General features: G+C 40.8%; 1 protein-coding gene across 6 annotated transcripts in view; it reads right to left on the bottom strand.

Moving 5' to 3' along the window:
- The window catches only part of Col25a1 (collagen type XXV alpha 1 chain), a 417,766-nt gene that overhangs the window by 158,393 nt on the left and 237,896 nt on the right, over positions 1-21,477 (bottom strand). For all 6 annotated transcript variants that reach the window (XM_029537736.1, XM_029537737.1, XM_021195769.2 and 3 more), the window contains exon 5: positions 15,706-15,723. In XM_029537736.1, the coding sequence (XP_029393596.1) occupies positions 15,706-15,723 (18 nt within the window). The remainder of the gene's footprint in view (positions 1-15,705; positions 15,724-21,477) is intronic.

Here is a 21,477-nt window from a genome sequence, read left to right as displayed (position 1 = left end):
CAGAGGACAGTGTTTCTAACTTTGGAAGCCATGTTGCTTTCCTAAGTCAAGCTACTACAATGCAAGAAGTTTCTCTGATATTAAAACTTTAAAGTTCAGGTTGGTCAGGAGCTCAGTTTGTCTTCATTTTTACAATTTTAAAAAATGAACCCTCATTAGTACTAAAAGATGAGCAGCAATACAAATTAGTGGTTGTAACTATTTCACTTGGGAACATTTGTTAAAAGGTTTTTATTTTACGTTTATGAATGTTTTCTTATACTATCCATATATACAAATGTACCTGGCACCCGCATCTTGGGCAGTTCTGATCTGCCACGTGGGTGCTGGGAACAGAACATGGGCCCCTTGCAAGAACAGCCAATGAGCTTAACTACTGAAGAATCTCTTCAGCACCAACTTGAGAGTATTTGTAACTGGCAGCTTGCTGTTGCCACTATACTGCCTTTAGCACTGAACAAAAGTCACCTTTGTTGCTAAAACAAAGCGGAAATCAATGGAAAGAAAATATGTAAGATTAGCTGTGGGTCACAGCTTTGTGTCAGGCTTTTGGGAGCACGTCTGCCACCTGTCCAGATAAGGCCCACTTGTCTTAAAGGGTTAAGGATTGCTAGAACTATTGTTTCTAAGTATTTTTGTATAATGCGCTTTTAATTATGTAAACACTGAAAGATGCTAATGAAGTTTGTGTCTGTCATTACAATCAGGTGGGAACACTCTTTAGAGCAGTGGTTCTCAACCTCTCTAACTCTAATACAGTTCCTCATGTTGTGGTGAACCCCAACCACAAAAATATTTTGTCGACACTTCTTTTGTTACTTTTATGAGTTGTAATGTAAATGTTTGATATGCAGGATGTTTGATATGTGACCCTCAAAGGGGTCGAGACCCACAGGTTGAGAACTGTTTGCTTTAGAGCATTATCAGAATATAACTGACTCATTACCAAAGGACTGATAAAAGTTAAAGTCATGGCAAATTCGTTCCCGTTCAAGTAGCTTTAAAGTAATAATTTGTAGCCATCACCTCTCTGTTTGTTTCAGCTCCTGGATGTGGGCCCAGGATTTTGGTAGCCCGGAGTCTGTTTCTACCCAAACAGCTGAGGTTTTAGTGCTTCTTGTTGTCTATTTCCATAAAACCAAATAGAAAGCAAAGAGAAGCCCAATGGAAGATCTTTAGAAAATACTCGATGACATTTCAATTTACATTAAAGTGAATGAGACAGTCTGAGAGAGAGGGGGGGGAGGGGGGGAGGGAGGAGAGGAGTGTCCCAACAGTGGTCCTTTACTCATTTGAACTATGACTTTACTTACTTAGAAATGGGAACAATCAAATCATCATGAAAAAATATGAAATTCTGTTGGAGGGGAAAAAAGGATGTCCCAAGACTCCTAGACAGCCAGTCACAACAGGAAGAGGGGCTGGTGACCCCTGTGCCTGATATTCATATATAAGTTGATTTTTTACTCTTGCAAGATAGTTCAACTCTTTCTGATTATTCCTTTCATTACCGTAGAATTAGGAGAATGAACAGACTAATTTTCTGAGCATTTATGGCTGTCAGTTGGTCAGTGCCCTCTGCATCTGGAGGAGGGGTATGCTAGTCTGACTACAATCTGTGGAATGACTGTGTGGCAGAGCTATGAGAAGAGAGAAGGCGAGAGAACTGGAGTTAAAAGGCAGTGTTGCAATTGGCTCCTCGAAGTTGGCCGGGAATAAAGGGGGAGGCAGGGCGTGTGAAGGGGTTCAGACAGAAGGGAAAAACATGTGTAAGAGTGAGGGGACACTGTGCTATCACAGAAAGATGTGGAGTTGGGAGTGGAAATGGGGAACAGCAGGAAAGAGGAATCGAGAAAGGCTAGTTAGCCACGCTCTGGTGTCTGGGCCAGATCCTGTCATCAGCTTCAGTGTGGTGAGAAGATGGGGTGTGTCCACTCTGTGGGACTCACAGAGTGTGGGGTGTTAGCAGTTCTTGGAGAGCTGTTGTCTTGGTCCTGGTAAGGAGCAAGGCATTTGGGAATAATGTGACACAGTGAGGTGCTAAGCAAAGTTCTAGATGTGAAAGCCATTTCTGAAACTGAACCAATGAGGGTAGATGACGGGCCGCTGCCAGACTCTCAATGTTTGAAGAAGGCCTACCTATTTGAAAGCTTAAAGTTCGGTGAAGTTGTAGAAAAGCACTGGCCCAAGCTAGTTTAACCCATGTGAAGAACCGTCCAAGGACCAGTGACTCATACGAAGTTGAAATCTGGATTTAGGGCTGTATTTTAAAATCTAGACTACTGACTGCTTCAGCTGGCATAATTGGAAATGGGAGTATAGAAGGGGCACAGAGAAAGAAGAAAAGGACAAGGGAAGAGAGGAGAGGAGAGAGGAGGAGAGGGAACTGAAAAGGAGAGAAGAAAGGAGGAGAAGAAAACAGGGAGGGGAGGGGAGGGGAGAGGAGAGGAGAGGAGACTGCTTGTGGACGTTGTACATCGTGGTGCGGAGCCTAGTGCGCACCACGATGTACAACGTCCACAAGCAGATGCTACATAGGAAAACCTTGGGGAGAGGAGAGGAGAGATAGTCTATTATCACTACTAAGTAAAAGGTTCACTCAGGAATCCATAGAAGCAGTCATTGTGTGATACTCTCTGTACAGATTCTGTGATCTTCAGCACACAATAACCACATTATGGTGCCACCACTAAAATGTCACCCATCTTGAATGTTAACTTCTAGGTAGAGTATGTCTTCACTACATTTCTACCCCTCTGATTCTTAAGGTGAAGACTACATACAGGTTCCTAGATTTTAAATGCCCACTTCCCTAGCCTTTGAGGGAGAAGATGGCCGCCTTTTATATCAGTGGTTCTATCGTGAAGACAGCACAGGCCCAGAGGCATGGATGGCTGTTCTAAGTCTTCTCTCTGTGGGCTCCAGAGTTCTTACAATAATACATTATTGACGCTTACGGTTTCCAGTTTTGGGGAGGAAGGAAATGGGAGAAACAGTGTTTCTCTTGTAGAATTAAGATGGTGCTTCAACTGTACTGATTGTTGACATCTGTCTCCCCACATGTGTATTTAATTGGCCTCTTAGGAAGGGAGCTACATAACCAAATTGCACACTCACAATATTTAGCTTGTCTCTGAAGCCTCAGAAAAATGACATTGCAAATGACATTGACAATTGAGAATCTAGTGCTCTTTTGAAAAATTGGAACCCAGGATAATTAGATGGTGATATTTCTGTGTATATATGTATGTGTGCGTGTGTATGTGTGTGTGTGTATATATACATATATATGCTTCTGAGTAACATGTTTAATTGTCTTAGCACCAATTTCTCTGTAATAAAAATGACAACCTATTTTCTTCCATGTGTATGCCAACCTTCAATTCATGCAAAAACTTTTGTTAGCATGGGTACAGGCATAGGCACAGTCATGGGCACAGGAACAGGCACAGGCATAAGTATATAATTTGGGGGATATCTTGAATTGTTTCATGAAGTTTAAAGTAAAATTATTTTGACCTACAGACTTTTAACTTTACAAATACATTGAGCTAGTAATATATAAATCTTAATTCTTCCTGACATAGAATTATGCTGCCTAAAAGCATAGATAAAATATGTGATTTATAATTTATAAAACTCATTTATAATTTAGTTTTGAAGGGTTTCAGCAAAAGTCAAAGGAAAATACAAGAGTACTTCAGAGGTGATAATGTAAACTAAAAGTATCCTGGTGGCCAGGAACCTGAGCTCTGCAGTTGCAGATCTGAAAGTGAGACTGCATAATCCTGGTCAGACTAACTAGTCTTGCTGAACTGGTTCTCTCATGTGTTAGGGGTGGGGGAATCTTGCCCTTCCTGTCTAAAACAAAACAGCTCACAACCGAATAGCTGTCCAACACTGGTGATTATTAATATTATTAATAGCCCACTTTAATATTATGTTTTTGAAATACTTGAGAAATGTGAAGAAGCCAAACATACAGAACTCCCTAGAGCAAAACGAACCATGGGAAACGTTCCTGGGTGAATGGAGGGAACGTTTGAAGACAATGCAGACTGAATATAATTTACCTTCGAGGGATGTTCCCAATCAAAACCAAACCAAACCTGCAGCCTTTAATACCTTTAATAAATACAACGAAACTGAATGTTAGGCTTTAGAGCCCCTCAGTCAAGCTGAGCACAGATTAGGTACTCAACGAAGTCTTGCCAAACTGAAATGGATGGATGTGGGAGAGAAAATACAATAAGAGTCTTGGGGTTCAGAGTAGCAACATGGAGGAAGTAACGGAGAAGCCAGTTTCCTGGCAGCAGGACTGTGGTTATCTGGTACCATCCTACTCCACAGAGCCTGGGATGGGAATTACAGCAAGAAGTGGATTTACAGCTTTAGACTTTACACCTTTCATTTTGCACTGAAGATTAAAACCAAGAAGAAGGGGAGGGACATACCCCCAAATTTAAAATATCAAAACCAGTCCTACTTGGTTGAAAACTAATTTTTTACAGCTATTATTTCCTGGGCATTTTTCTGCGGTGAGACTGTAATGGCAAGGTCTTTTATGGTGTCTGTTTGGGTCCTGACCAGCAGACCGTGTGTGCCCACGATCAGTCTGAAATCATAAACAGCTGCCCGTCAGGAAGCAGTTAATGGCCTCTAACACTCAAAAGCATATTTGGGAAAACTCAAACATTGCAAAAGTAAGACTGGTGTAGCTCGATGGAGTTAGGAGCTTGGGACACGGTCGGACTTGGGGGTCATTTTCTCTGGCTTGCTTTTCTTATTTTCTATATGGACATTACTGTTCTTGCTAATCAAACACAAGATTCCCCCTTCTCCCCCAACATTGGTCTGTGTCTCTGAATGCTTTAAGACTGTGCAAATGCCTCTGGCTTTGAACGTGGCTCCTCCTCACCCCTGTACCTTATTTCTAAAAGGACAAATAAAATGAACCCTGTGGTGAAAGATTTGGAATTCTGAATACTGATTTTGTGGAAAGAAAGCAGAGTCTCGCACCAGCCGCCATAGTAGCTCCCACTGTTTCACTCCTTGCATAAGCTCTCCTGTGGTACTGTCACTGTGTTCAGTAGAGCTCATATGGATTCACATACCATTGTCTCTTCTTTTTAGTTAACATACAAAACAATGAGTTTCCATACATAGCATTCCACATACATACATATACATCACTGCACCTTACTCATAAGCCCGGCACCCACTGCTCTCTTCAGACACCCATCACTGTTTCTCTACTGCCTCCCTCACTAGGTTCATTCTCTCTCTCTCCCCCCTCCCCCTCTCTCTCCCTCTCCTTCTCCCTCTCCAGCTCCCCCCATCTCTCTGTGTGTGTGGTGCATGCTTATGTGCCTGTGTGCAGTTAAATCTGGATTCCGTATAGTGCATTTTCCTCTAAGCCCTGGGTTTAATTTACAACCACCTATTTCAGCATGTTTCCTCATATTCTGCCCGAACATCATTTTTGCTCAAGTGATTTAAGCCTTGTTTGAAGGCCACTTGACTTCTTTTTTTTTTTTTTTTTTTTGCTTCATTTGTCACATCATATAAAGTGATATAGACTTTAAGAACTGCAACTGAGCACAACCCAAGGATGAGGGTCAAGTAGATAGAAGAATGGATGAAAAACAAGACCTCCCAAAATTAAAAATAATTTAAAAATATTTAAAAAAAAAACCCATCAGGTGGGCTGGGAGCCTGACTTCCAGGTCTTGGCTCTGCTTCTTGATTGACTTCCAGTGTAAGTAGAATCTCCCTCCTGCTGGCTGATGGCCAACATGACCACAGAGCTTTTCACATGAGTGTCAACTCCCAGAGCTTCCTCTTTAGATTCTTTATTCTCATCACCCGGTTCTCCAGAGACGGGATGGAAGACATCACACCTACAGTGCGCTTGCCTCCTCCCTGGCCCAGTCCTTCTTTTTCATTCCTCATCGCTACTACCAGTGGGACCATCCCACCACCCTGGACCTCCTCCACCACTTTCAAGAGAACAAATTTACCCTTTCCTCACGCTAAGGGGGAAGACACATTGCCTTTGCCCACTATCGTCTCCTGTTCACCTCCTGTCTTCTTCCTTACTGTTTCTATTAGCTTCCCTAAAGAACAGATTAGTCACACCGAGAGAGGAAATTCAATTTTAGGAAAGAAGAAAGGTAGCAAGAAGTAATTTTTTTACAGTCTGGGTCCAGGAAAAATAAAGAAACACGAGTTAAAGTACATGTTGTTCTTTGGGGGAGGGGCATTCCTTTCCATTAGGAGAAGAAAGCTGACCCATGGAAGGGAAGCCACTGAGCCCTGAGAGGGAGATATCCTGGGCTAACCTAATCTAAATAAAAGGAAGCCCTGGGGAGGAAGGGTTGACAAAACCCATCAGCATTCACATCACCAAAATCTGTTCTTAAACCTTCCCTTCTCACTGCACTCCCTTTGTTGGCTATCAAATATACTCTCAAGGCTCCAGCCATTACCTGCCTTCCGTCCTCCCATTTTTTTTCCAAGCTGAAATCCTACATCTTCAACCATTCACCAGACGTCTGAGCCAAAACAGACCATCACGGGCTCGGATTCCACTTTCTCAAACCAATTTCTCAGTGTCTGCTACGAAACCATCATGATTCCTGAGTTTCCTATTTTTGTCAGGCACCCTGTTCTAACTCCAAGCATAAAAACCCCGTGTTTATATCTGTTTATATAAATAGAACCCAGTGCTCTCAGCCCTAAAGACATAACTTGTACAGTCTCTCTTGCATCTCTCCCATCTCCCTGTGTCAGTTGCTAGTGCCCTGTTCTTGGATCACCACAACAGTCTATTACATGAGCTTCCTGTGACCTTGACTCACCCCCACCCTGCATATTAATATCAAATTGGTTTTTCTACTTGGGTATACTGAGTTCACATTGATAATCTCAGCTACTTGGGAGAGTAAGATACAGAGGATTAGTGGAGTTTAGAAATTTGAGGTCAGCCTGGGCAACATAGTGAGATAAATACATTCTTCTGCTCATTATCATCCCAAGCCCAAAAGATTTCAGAGGACTCTTTTCCAGCCCACAATGGCAAACTCCAAGACAGAACCCTTAGAATTTGCAAAAGCCATCAGGCAGACGTCTAATGAACATCAGGCCAACGTCTAATGAACATCAGGCCAACTCCTCTAGACCAAGCAACTGATCAAACACCTCATGCTTCCTGGTGTGAACTAAGGGACATACTACTCTTTAAAATGGACTTTTCTAAAAATGAACCAATTTTGCTACAAGATAATGAGTTAAACATCACAATCAGTAATTAGAACAATTCAAAATGTGAGCCGTTCTCTATATAGCACAAACATTCTAGAACAATGGATGCCATGTGGAAAAGAAAAGGACATGGGGAATCTACTAAAGAATCAGAGACATGAACACTGAAAAAATGGTAATAAGCCCAAGTGCAGACAATTTCATAATAATTGAGGAAATCTGAATTTGCACTGGGTATTGATTTTATTAAAAACCATTATTGAGATGATGGTCAGGATTTTAAATGCCCCACCACAGAGTCATATTTCAGCGCATGCAGATGGAATGGCATGATATAGGCTTAACTTTAAATCATACTCATAAAATATAACAGTATACCATGCATTTATTAGCATGTTGGAGGTTCTGGGCTCAAATCCTGACCCAAAACCATAACAGTGAATAAGAGGAAGAAGTTCATTAAAAAAAAATTAGCAATTGATATTTATAAATCTGGGTGATGAGTTTAAGGGCCTTTCCCATACTTCTGAGACTGTCTGAAGATTTCTACATGTAATTATATAATTTAAATTGTTCTTTCTTTAGACACGATGTATATCCTATTCTCACTTAAAACTATGAGCCTCCTGCTTCAACCTCCCAAACACTGTGTTACAGGTATATGCCATGACAGCCAGCTAAAAACTCCTTTTAAAAGATCTTTCCTATCCCTACCAAAAGAAATGTGAACTCCGGCCTGGACATCTTACGACACATTCTTTATAACCTGCTGTTACTTCTCCCTATAACCTGCTTCACTTGACGCAGTTTCCCAAAAGGATGCTCCCCAATTCGTCCTTGAATACTAACTAGTCTCCAAATGACCCCCTCTCTGAATAGTGGCCTCTTTGTATGTCACTACCTCTGTGGAATCATTCATTGTTATTTATTGTTAGGATGCACCACAGCCCACCTTCGTTAAAAACACCCACTTGGCAACCTGACCTATGAAGCTGACTGAGAAAAGTTAAACATATAATCTTGAGTTTCTGAAAGCAAATTCTTTCCCTTGCAGAAAAGTCCCATCCAATGCACAGAGGCACACATGCACTCATGCACACAGGCATGCATGTGTTCACCTATGCACCAATGCATTATTTCAGAGCGCCTGCTTTCCTGAGTTTATCCAACTCTCCTTTGGAAATGTTCTTTAACTATTTCTAGCCCCCGAAGCACATGTGCCTCTTTTCTGACAGCCAGCTGTCTCTGCTGGGACCAGGGCTTGTGTCTCACTGAACTAACAGGACTCTCGATGCAGGAGAAGCATAGAAAACCTAACTCAGACTGACTTTGGAGACCTTTCCAGTCTCTACTAGCACATGAACACTGGCAAGTCAGCCAACATCACAGAACTTCGGTTTCTGTAAAATGGATAAATGACAATTACTGCCTATGGACTTTGTATGTGCCAAACATCCAGTGTATATGTTAACAGATTTCATGAAATGGAAGTTTCACCTTATTAGGGCCAAAAATAGCATTTCACAAATACCTTGATGGCAATCAAACAGCCACCAAATGCCATGGGCTGCTTCTGAGGACCCGTGCGAGCTCCCAACATGAATTCATGTGCAGTACAACCACCTTGCGAAGCTTCTGGAGAGCAAAGTGAACCCTGGTTGTTGTTGCTAATGAGCACTACGTTAACCAAAGATAGGCTCTAAAAGTCTGAAATGGTTTAATGTCACTGAACAGTGTTCTATCACTGAAGAATATTTTGAACACTTATAACTGTGTAATAACGTTTTGTTATATAGAGAAGCTATATTATATAATGTAATAGCCAGATCCAACAATAACTGATCAGTTTTCACTAATCTCCTATCTTTAATTTACCCACAGCACCTACACACATTGAGTCTATTATTTTCTTCTGTTTTTCCAGTAGGGGAAGTGCCACCTGCAGGGACAATATGTAGCAACACAAGGACATCAGATCTTTATGGCTGCGCTTCTGCTAGTGTTCCTGGGAGAAGGAATTTACAAAGGCCTTTAATCCTAACACCTGTGTGTGCCTTAGATGCTGTGGGTGCTTCATTAAGCTATGCACTGAATCAAAATCAGTCTCCCTTTATACTGAAAAGCTGAGGCATAAAGTTCCATAAATTGCCCAAAGTCACACCATTTATAAGTGGTAGAACAGAACACCAGCCCAGGTGTCTGCCTGCAGAGCCAGGAGCCCACTCCCTCAGCTCTCTGCATGTGTTTCATATACTGACTTAAAAGTAGAGTGCGGAAGGCAGACATCTTACTGCATGCATATAAAATTATCATGAACGATGAATTACTAAGTGTGTACCTACTAGCCAGAGTTTGCTAAGGGGCTTGGGATAGAACTCAGTGGTAGAGCATTCATCTAGCCCTTGCAATGCTTTGGGCTCAGTTCTCAGTACTAAACAGAAACTGTATCATGCATTTTCTATCAACACTGCGTGGAGAGACCGGGATACAAAAACAAGGGGCTCTGAGAATGGAAACAGTTTCCATGGTCTAAAGCAATATACAATCAGCTTAATTATTCACGGAATACTACAGGTCATCCATATTAATTCAGTTGAAATGAAAGGCAATATAGTTCTTAGGAAATACAGCATAATGTTAGCCATAGAAGTTCTTTAATTAATTTAGTTGGAAATAATTCTATCTTCTACACTATTTAAAAACACGATTGAGCATATGAAATAAAGGCATATGCATTACAGTAAAATAAAGAAACAGTTATACCATGTATACTCTTAATAATGTAACCCATCTGGAGTAGAGTGAAGTCCTTAAGGCCACAATACCAATGACACTTAATTAAAACTCCTGAACTCTTAAAGCATTCAGACGTGTATTATCATCCTCCAGGTTCCATAATAACAATGAAATATACTCTGCAAGAGTATTGAGTTATCCAGGTGATAATACATTACTGGTTTTACATAGCAGTGGGTGAAATCTAGGCTCTCTACACTTCCTTGTGCACAAAGGCATGCACACATTTTTCAAATTTCTAGAGAATGTATGTGCCCTCCTTCTGCCCCCAAATCAGACTATGTGGATCTGGAAAAAAGCTGGACTGAAACACAACTATGAAATATGGGAATTGCTAAAGTGTTAGGTTAGAAGGAGCTTCATACATAATTTAAAACATATGAATAGAAAGTTAAATACTGCCCCCACAGTACAATATCTTACCCCAAAAGAATTCTTTACAATGCATATACAGCTTGAGTTTAGTGGCGTTTAATATAGCCTTGTGAAATGGCAATGATAATATCTGGATAAAGAAGAAAGGCAAATGCAGACTTAGGGGAAGAGGGCAGAGTGACATCTTCAGCTTCTTTCCAAGTGTATCTGCAAACTCAAATGGAAGGCGCACCCCTCCACACACAGTTGTCTGAGGGCATTTGCTTGTGGTTTGCGCTTACATTTTTTTCTCACTGGGTAATACAGAATTACAACATGCACACCACTTTAGTGCTCAAAACTCCTAAGGGAACTACTGCTACTTTATGTTCACATGCAAATCCAGGGAAGAGTTATGAGGAGGGCTCTGAGACTCCAAGAAACAATATGCAGGAAAAATGGCCTTAGTATGAAAGGGGTATCCACTTACTTTTAAAGACACGGAGGGATATTTGAGCTAAATAAAAGTTCAATGTATTTTGTAAAGAGGACAAAATTGAGTCCTGAGAATATTTTTAAAGCAATTGGTTTATGCAATGTGTGTTCAATTATTTATTTGTGGAAGAATACTAATATTTAGGCAATGTATTATTTTTGCAATGCTTTTTATAATAGGTATGATTATGAAAATCAAAACCAAAGCTTAGACTCCTAAAATAAATTGCTGTATGTGAGGACAGTGAAGATGAAGAGGACAGATCCTGCATTAAAGACCATAAAATCTGTTAAGGAGAAGAAACAAAGGCTGGAGAGATGGCTTGACAGATTAAGAGCACTGGCTGTTCTTTCAGAGGACCAGGGTTTGATTTGAAAAGACTCTTGTGTCTGTAGGCATCATGTTATTTTGCACTGTATAAAGACTGTCTTTATAGTATTCAAATGCTGATTTCTGTGCCCCTATATCTGGTTGCAATCCTTATTCTAATAATCTCCTGTCTCAATGTTGTGCAAACATTGCTCCCCAGTTACTCCCTGAGTTGTCAATAAAGTGATTTGTGATTACTGAACAGGGAGACAAGAGGGCTGGACCTCCTCCCAGACAGGGGATGAGGAGAAAGGGGGTGGGGGGAGTGAGAGTAGCCATGGGTAGAGAGTTCAGGAGAGACCATGAGAAAACACCTGAAGCAAAGAAAGCCATAAAATAAAACTATCCTGGGAATTTTGGCTGGAAGGTAGCCATTTTAGTTTAGAGGATTAAAATAGAGTAGTAATACTGCTCAGTTATTGTGCCCTTAAAGCTTGATAAACCAATATAATAGTCCAGTCTCGATTATTTGGGAGCTAGCTAGGTAAGTGAAAAACTGCAAAACATACTTATTAAAAAGCCCCTATGTGTCAGATGCCCAGTATCTGTAACTCTATTTCAAGGTAATCCGACACCCTCTTCTGATGCCCTCTTTGGGCACCAGGAACACAAGTGTTACACAAATATATAAGCAGGCAAAATGTTACACACATAATAAATAGAGAGAAAAGATGCTTAGAAATAACTATAGTAATTATTCAAAAAAGAATGAGACTTCATTTTTCCCTAGGCCTTACCATGTTCAAGTATCATTTTTTACACAACACTTTAACTTTTACAACATGTCTTAAGAAAGGACACTGCTACCCAGAGTGAAAGAGTAATTCATCCAGGAGGCAGAGGCTAAACACTAGACAAACTGTATCTGACTTGTAATCTCTTTGATTAGAAGCCCCCCCCCCGTGTTCTCTTTCAAGTATAATGCAATATAACAAGCTACATAACTAACTTTCCATGGAAATCTGGGACAGAAAGAAAATCCCCTTAGTACAGAAGAAAATTATCTTCCTGGAGAAACAGTACTACAATGTGACAGGTGATTGTGTTTGAATATGTAGACAAGAGGTTTAAGACGAAGGAGCCCCAAGGAAAAGAGGAAAAAAAACAAAACATAGAAGAGACAATATAAAAGTTTCACTTAGGTTTTGATAAAGCATAGAGTCTATGGAGAACACTAATGAAAATCAATGGAAGATGAGACAAGAAGCCAAATTAGGGGATTTTGTCATACTCTAGACTGATAACATAATCAAGACTCAGAGGGTTGTCATCAGGAAAGGGACCTTAACAAAGCCATGGTAAAAAATTTTATCTGGTCAACATAGGTGATAGGATACCTATTGATATCTCTCAATCTAATCATCAATACTTCTGCTTGTCAGGAGTAAGCCAAGTGTGTTCACCCTGCTGACTTCCCATGCCACAGCACCTGTCAGTCATCCTTCTGACCTCCCTCCCCACAGCACCAGTGTGAAGAATGGCAATGGGGACACTGGGGCAGATGCAGGAGAAATCTAAAATCATTCTAGAATACTGTGAGCTACACTTTTAACCATCCCACTTGGAGTTAACAGTGCTATCATATTACAGGGTTGTAGTCCTGACTTTGACAATACCAGGGAGGAAGAAAGAGAGGGGAGCCTGGGACAAGAAGAGCAACTAGAAAGGGAATCAGGGGTGGAAGTCAGCAAATGAAATTACAGTAAGACTTCATGCCTCCACCTGTTAGGATGGATCAAAAAGGCAAGAGAGAAGATGTGGAGAGAGGAGGAATTCTTGTGTTGTTGTAGGATACACATTGAATAAAACACTAGTGGCAATTCCTCCAAATCTAAAAATGGAATTCCCATGTGGTCCTACATGTTGAAGATATCTGCACTCCTGTGTTTATTGTAGCAACCAAGATTTTGGATTGGCCATAGTGTTCATCAATGAATGGACAGATAAAGAAATGGGGTATGTATATACACAATGACTACTATTTAGCCATAGATAGGAAATTCCTCCATTTGTAACAATATGAATGAACTGGAGGACAATGTGTTCAGTGAAATAAGCCATGCACAGAGAGAAATACCTTTTGATCACACACATATAGAATCCACTTACAAGAGGCAACATGGAACCAGACCATGTCTTAATGGATACATGGAAGAATATAATGCATGCATATGATAGAATATTGTCAGCCTGAAAAAGGAAGCTTTGTTGCCACTGTAACACCATGGATGTATCTGAAGGATACTGTGCTAAGTGAAGTGAGCCAGACACGGAAGGCAAATAGTGTATGGTGATTTTCACTTCCTTTTAGAATGCCGAAAAGCTGAACTTAATAGAAGCATAAAACAGGGGTGGTAAAAATAGAGGCATGCTGGGGAAGGCACAATCCATGGTCAAATGACAAGGTCTCAGGCTATAATGCTGCACAGTATGGGGAGAGACATGTATGCCCATTGAGTTAATTGTAATAATTGAACAAAGTACATGTGTATGGACTCAAGTTGTATACCTTGCAAGTAGTCAACATTAACAATAACACATTAATATTTCATATTAATGTTTTCTTCTATTCCAATGTAATAGGTATATATAATTTTAAATAAAAACTAAAACACAGAATAATCACAAAACAGAGACCATATCTGACTTATTCACAACCCTAGTGGTAGAACATGGGTCCTATCCATCCCATATGCAAGACCTTCGGAATACGGGATATGATCAGCGCTCAGACATGACTCAATCCTGCTGTGTGAGGGTTCTGAGGAGCCTCTGCCTTGCCCCTCTGCAAGGTATTCAGCAGGAAATAGCCTCAGTCACACATACAAGTAATCAGTTCACAAACACATCTATTTCCCAGCTTTCTACCATGCCAGGGTCTTACTCCACTCCCTCGTGCTGTATCCTGGAGTCATTTCTCAAATGTTTATGTCCATAAATTATCTTAAGAACTGCTTCTGGGTGCCAGAGAAGGTGGCCCAGGCTGAGACAGAGGTCCCATTAAGAATTAAAGTATCATTCTCTCCCAAACCAATGCTCACTTCATTATGCTGCCTTTCTGGAAAGAGTTGAGTGATACAGGCCTTCCGGATGTAGATAGAGTCTTGATTTCTACTCCAGACACTCTACTGTGTTACCCAGATAAGTAATTTACCATAAACACCAACACACACACACACACACACACACACACACACACACACACGCCATACACTCAGAGGCACACACACACAGAGGCACACACATACTTTTCAGGACTATTGTAGCATTAAATAAAACAAGGGATGAAGAGCAGTAAACCACTCTGCACTCTTTCCATCGTAGCGTAGCAAGTTCAAATTCTAAAAAACAAAACTCTCTTCTATAAATGTATTCTGTTAACGTGAACCAACTTGGACCACGTGAGGGAAAGCTACAAATAATGAGGTGGTTCTCCGCATCAAAAACAAAGGTGAACTTCTTCTCAGAAGTGATGTGAAAAGGAGCACTGTGCTGCAATCAATATGGCTTCCCGTTTGTATTGCTACACAACCTTATATGTGGAGCTTAGAACAACTATAAATAATATTCATACCATATAGAATGAAGATTAACATATAGTAAATAATTTTTGACACTGACTACGAAGCCACTGTGAGATGGCTTATCAGGAAACAATCCGGGGCAGAAGCAGGATTCAGCACATCACAGGGAAGGAGGATTGAGGGCAGCGCAGTAAGCAGTTGCATCCTTTACAGGGGGTTATGGAGTTTAAAGAGAAGGTAAGCCCAGCTCCTCTCGATAGCGCCCTACAGACCGAGGGATACTGAGTCTCTTGAGTTTGACTTTGCTTCAGCATTTCTGAAAACTTGCTTTATTTTTCTAATTCTATCTTTATACATGTTCCTCCATCTCTTAAAAATGGTCCATTTTCGTCAGTGTGATTTAGAGTTCAAAAGATTGCCTGTCAGTTGCGTTTGTGCTTACTTATAAATCATGTCCGCAGCAGTTGGTTGGTGTTGAAAATGGAGAACAAAGTTGGTATCCATCGACACTGAATCAGAAGCAGCTAGCAGGACCGCGGTGTAAATACTCGGCCTATGGGTTCACAGCTGCATTAGGACATGATTAATCAGCATCTAATGCAAACCAGCCCATGTCTGTAAGAACAAGTCGCCATGGCTCTGAAGTATGCGGGCAATGCTTGGGTCAGTTAAAGAGTCTTACTTTGTGAGCAGGCATATTGTTAACTTGCCATCTGGCCCAGCAGGTGAAGTGGCTCACACAACCCTGAAGAGAGTTCAAGCTTCACTCCTGGAAATGGTTGGCCTACTAGGTGGTGTCATGATTACTAGTTCATAGCTTTCTTTGAGTCTTTGAAAAGGACTGAAGAAAAATGTTCCTATTGGGACAATTGGAGTTAATTGGTCAGAAAAGACATCACTTACCTGAGGACCAGGCTGACCCTGAAATTGAAAAGAAGAAAAAAAAATCATAAAATTGATGTCTACAATAGATATTTTCTATCTAATTTAAATTAAAATGAATTTAATATATTGACATCTAAAACTACTAAACATCTTTAAAAAGATTTCTAAAGATAATAATATAGATAACTTAATATTAGAGCTTAAATCTATTCTGTGAAAGTATTGGGCTCATGGCTCTTGTACACTTGAGTGGCTCAGCATGCCCCAGCACTGAGCTGGGGAAAGGAGAGTCACAGATAACATTACCCCTCATGTTACAGTAATGTGTGAATGGGCGAGTCTTCCAGCACAGATAATTACAGCCCTGCATGCGCTAACATGACAACACTACAGTCACACAAAGGAGTCCTTGGCTTTCTCATTGTTCAAACATTTTGAGGGTTTTGCTTTTGTTTTTGTTTTTAAGAACATCTTCTTTTTTACTTTGTATAATTAAACATTTCAAAATAAGGCATGTAAAGGATCTTTTCTGGAGGATTAAAATGCACCGCATTTCAAAAGTCAATAGATGATGTGACCTCTGGCCAATCTAATTCATTTCGAATGTCACTTTTTTTTTTTTTTTTTTTTTAAGTTGATGGAAATCTCCAAGCCATGTAAGGGAGAACGCTTCCAAAAAAAACAAAAGCATTGGTGACACACCATGTTCATGAAATCTCCAAACTGAGTTTTCAGGCACATGAGACTGAAAGGACAGGTTCCACTAAGCTACAGAATCTTCCAGAATAAGTAAATAGACTCCTGGGGCAAGATGGCGGAGTAGAAGCTGCCTCTCTATGAAGCAGCAAAGAAGAAAGAAAATGAACGCCACCACACGGAGAGAAAGACCATCAGAAATCACAGTGGGACCGAGCAGCTGACTGAGAAAAGAAACACAAGGGTGATCAGAGATAGGAACAGAACACATGCCCCACAGCTCTCAGGCATCCCCGAAAAGGCGCTCAGCCTGGCTCTGGTGTGTCAATGGCAGTCTAATCCACACTTCTCAGAAGTGTTGGGTGTAGCTGGGGCAGGGTGGAGGTGGGGGTGGGGGGTGGATCTGGTAAGACCGTAGTTTCAGGTGTGGATTGGCCTATGTTTGAAAAGTTTGTGGCCTAGTGCCATTTTGAGAAGACATCTTCTATTAAAGACAGCTCCATGGGATCCTGAAAAGCCAAGGGTTCTGGAATGACCCTGCCAGAACCTCTAGGTAGAAGTAGGTAGTGAATGCCCATAATAGATTAGGAGAGGGTTAGACACAAACATACTGAGAGGCTCAGGGAGCAGGAGGATTATTGGTGAAGGATTCTGGGGTTGGTAGTCTGGCCTTTTATGATGGCTTTGCCTTCTTTGTCAATGACCTAAATATCTATGATAGCCCAAGACTCCAGGGACATCCCTTGCAACCTTCTCCTGCCTGCCGGCCTTTTAGTACTGAGCCGAATCGGAAAGATGTAGCACGCGCAACAAGCCACAGCTCGGTGCTCTACCTGCTTCTGCTCACACACAGCACACTCGGGAAGCACCCTTGACCTAGACCTTAGCCAGACAGATGGACACACTGTGCTGTCCCCTGTAAGTGACAGCCACAGAGCTAAGAATGCTTAGAAGTGGTCCTGGAGTGCAGAGGCAGGAAGCTGCAGTGTTGAGAGGTTCAGACCACTTCGGGGGCAGCTCCCATTTGAGCAGGATCAAAAATAAGTCTCCACCTTCAACCAACCATCCTTCTACTTGGCAGGACGGGAGGCAGAGGCTGCTTGGGCTCGGATAGGTTGATTTTATACATATTTTAATCCTATTTTTAGAAGCAAAATGTAGGTTTGAATTCTTCTGTTAAAGTAGACCTGCTCACACAGTTTTTCTTGATTGTGAATGTTTTCTTTTGCTCTTTTGTTGTTGAAGAAATGATTTTATTTCATTCGTATATAAACTCAATGGGGGAGTCACCAATCTTAATTCTATTTTAGTTAATTTTTTAAACAGTATTCCTCTTATTTTAATAAACACAATATATTTAAATTGTAACAGTACGTATACTGTTTAAAGTTAAGTTGGATTCATAAGGCCAAGTCTCATCATAAATACTAGACATACAAGTATTGGAAAACATAAAAAATGGAGCTGGAGAGATGGCTCAGGTGTTAAGAGAAAGTATTGCTCTTGCAAAAGACTCAAGTAGTGTTCCCAGCAGCCATTTCAGGTAGCTCACATTTGCCTGTAACTCCAGCTACAAAGGATCTGACACCCTCCATGTCCAGCCTCCATAGACTGACAATACACTCATTCATACAAACCCAGGCACAAATATAAATACATATCAATGTTACTCAGATGTGAACTCTGGATGGAATGATAACTACTGGGCTGGCAAGTACAACAATGCTATGAATATCATAGAAATAACCACCACTCTCTTAATGAATTTAAGTCTCAATTCACATAATGGGACCTATATGTGGCCCCAATGTTGGACCAAGAACCTGTGGCTAGACAGGTCATAGGTCACAGGGGACGGCCTATGAATAATATTGTGGTAATGGATATACTATCAAACTGACTCCCAGTGACGTACTGTTACACATATAGATTAATGCACCTCTCAAGCATCATCAAAAAAGCTTCTATTTGAAGTAGATGGTAATACAGAGATTCACAACTGGCCAAGGTGAAGAGAAGAAAAAGCTGAAGAATGCTCAACTCTAAATAGAACATCTAGATTACACCTTCTTTTCTCAAGGTTCAGGGATCTTCCTTTACCAGTCCATTTTCTTTTCTTTCAGTCATTTCTACTTTCCTAAGTAAACTTAATAAATTTAAAGGATATTTCTATCAGCAAAGAAATTGAGACTACTAAAGCAGATAGGTAGGTAGGTAGGTAGGTAGATAGATAGATAGATAGATAGATGATAGATAAAGTAGTGAACTAGATGAATTAAATAAAGTTCAGCCAAAACATCAGCAATAGACTAGACCAAGCAGAACAGGTGTATCAGGGATTTCTGGTATAAAGTAGAGTGAGTACTACATTCATAGTTTCATGAAAAAAGAAAATAAGCATGACCACACCCTCCCCAACTCTGGGATATGATCAAGAGATCAAACCCAGATGAATGGAAAGGAGTAAGCTTTATGCGAAGTACCGAGGACCAAAGGAAAGTTAGGGAAAAGATCAAGTCCAACACAATAAAGTAGCAAGTCCTGATTGTAATAAGGATGAAGGAAAAGAATAAATCATCAATCAAATCAAGTAGGGAAATAACCAACCAAATCACAGGAGTCATCAAATTTCTCTCTATAACGACTCTAAATATAAATGCTCTCTGAACTCTCCAGTTGAAGAGCATAGATTAGTTGCTTGGATTATAAAACAACAACCAACCATCTGTTGTCCCCAAGAAAGAGACCTATGTGGCAAAGACACATAAATACAAAGACCTAAAGGATGGTAGTCAATGTACCACACAAACAAAAGACAAAATGGCATAGTCATATATCTGATAAAGTAGGCTCCAAGTAAATATTAGTCATAAGTGATGAAGAGGAAACTTCATATTAATAAAAGACCAATGCATCAAGAAGATATGACAACTGTCAATGTATATACACCAAATGGTAGGGCTCCTGTTGTTACATGCTTGTTTCATAAGACAAATACTGAAGGACATAAAAAGTTGGGTTGATTGGTCGGAGAGATCACAGTCAAGGTACAATGACACACACATAAGAAACACATTATTTTGTGTGTCAATTAATAAATTTAAAGTAGTAAACCAAACAAGCAAAAAGCAGCCTCATTATCTCAGCCATGCCATACGTCTGAGGGTGACTTACTCCAGATTCTGTGTGGTCTCCCCTGTCTCCATTTTTGAAGTTTCTACAAAACTCTATCAAAAACTTACTGGGGAGAGACCAGGTAATCTTTCAAGAGCTTTGTTTGAAATATGGTGGGGAAAGCTTTCCTTAGTCCTGTGGGACAGAAGAACCAAATCTGTTTCCAGTAGATGTTATTCTGCTCTCAAACTCTTCTAGGAAGAAGAAAGAGAACAGCCTATCTGATATTGATTCTTCCTGAGTACAAGGAACTATGTACCACTGATAGCTTTAAGCTTCCTTGAATTGGCAAATAGAGAAGCTAAGGTGCAGAGAGGAAAGCTAGACATCACAAAGTCTATAGGATGAAAAGTCAGAATTTACCCCCAACCTCACTGGGAAGCCCAAACATTCCAGCCCTTCTGCCTTTGCCTCTAGAATATGTTTTAAGATTTTTAATTTTTATTTTATATGAATGACTGAATAAATGTATGGGCACTATGTGGGTGCATTGTGCCTAAGAAGACCTGAAGGAAGAATCAGATCCCCTGGAACTGGCTGGAGATGGTTGTGATGGTTGTGTGTTGAGAACCTAACCTGGATTCCCTGGAATACCAATTGCTCTCCTCTCTTGTCTCTCCTCTCTCACTTAAGCTCTTGCTTTTACTCTCACCTTTCACCCTCCTTCTTCTCCTCTCTTCTCCTTTCTCTCCACATAGCATGGCCACCCCCCTACTTCCCTACTCTTCTCCCCCTCTCTTTGCCTTTCTACAATAAACACCTCAAAACCAAAAACAAACAAACAAAAAAAACCCAACAACAACAACTAAATAAACCAATTGCTCTCATCTGCTGAACCATCCCTCCTGCCCTTCGCTCTGGAAGTCTAGGCTCACAGATGTTTGTGAGCCTCTAGCATTGACTCTGGTCAATTTTCTTTGTGTGAGTAGACTCGACATACCCGACTGCTCCTGAGGAGCTACAGTGTACACCTCTGCAAACACCTGAGTGATCAGTGCTTTGCCAGAGACTAGCCACCAAAGAGACTCTTCAGAAGCTCCTTATGGCTTCTTCTAAGTTCACTGAGAGACAGGAGTGCTTTCTTCTCAGTGGTGGATAGTCGTCTAGTCCATTGTATTGAAGATTCCTAACGACTAACCATAAAAGCCAAATTTTTAATTCAGTTTTCTAAAATACACTCCAAATGCGTACTTCTAAATTATGGCTAACATTCACAAAACCCAACATGTTGATTTTTCTAAAATGAAATTACCGAAAAGACCCTTTCTGCCCATGCAAATCATCAAAATGTTTCTACAAATCAAAGTTTGGATCAAGAAAAACCAAGAGTCCTGCCAAGCGAAACAGTTAAATCACAGAACTCTTGCAGTCAGGGCCCTGAGTGCAGAAGTGGAGACTGCCCAGGCACTGGGCTGGCTGATTTACTGTCTGGCAGCAGGAAGGGCAATGCTCCGGCCTCTGGCCCCAGCAGGAGGGGAGGAAGGGAGCCTGCAGGGGGAGCAGACTCTAAAGAGCTAATCAGGACAGTGTGGGGGGAAGTGTTAGGCCAGTAGCTGAGGCTTGATGGAGGGTGTTCCAAGGACGCTTAACATTCTGGGAGAAAAGGAAGCCAGGATGAACTTGATAAATGAGCTGGCCCATCACAGGAGTCTGCACTGTTACTTGAGGCAATTAAAAAGCAATACTGGTCATTCTTGGTTTGGCCATCATCACATTTATGGCTGGCAGAGAGTGCTAAAGCTCTTTACAAATTGACAAAGTCATTTGGATTTCTGGCTGAAGTAAATTGGTTTCACTACATGACTTTTTTTTTTTTTTTTTTTTTTTTTTTTTTGGAGAAATCGGTAAGGTCAGCTCCTCCTTTGCAGACGCTCTTGTCATTCCTTTCAGATGGGACAAAACCTGTTTTGTTTTTTGTTT

The sequence above is a fragment of the Mus pahari genome, chromosome 4 (assembly GCF_900095145.1).
Source record: "Mus pahari chromosome 4, PAHARI_EIJ_v1.1, whole genome shotgun sequence".
Classification (NCBI taxonomy): domain Eukaryota; kingdom Metazoa; phylum Chordata; class Mammalia; order Rodentia; family Muridae; genus Mus; species Mus pahari.
The sequence above is the reverse complement of the archived record's forward strand: the minus strand, read 5'-3'. Positions and strand labels throughout refer to the sequence as shown.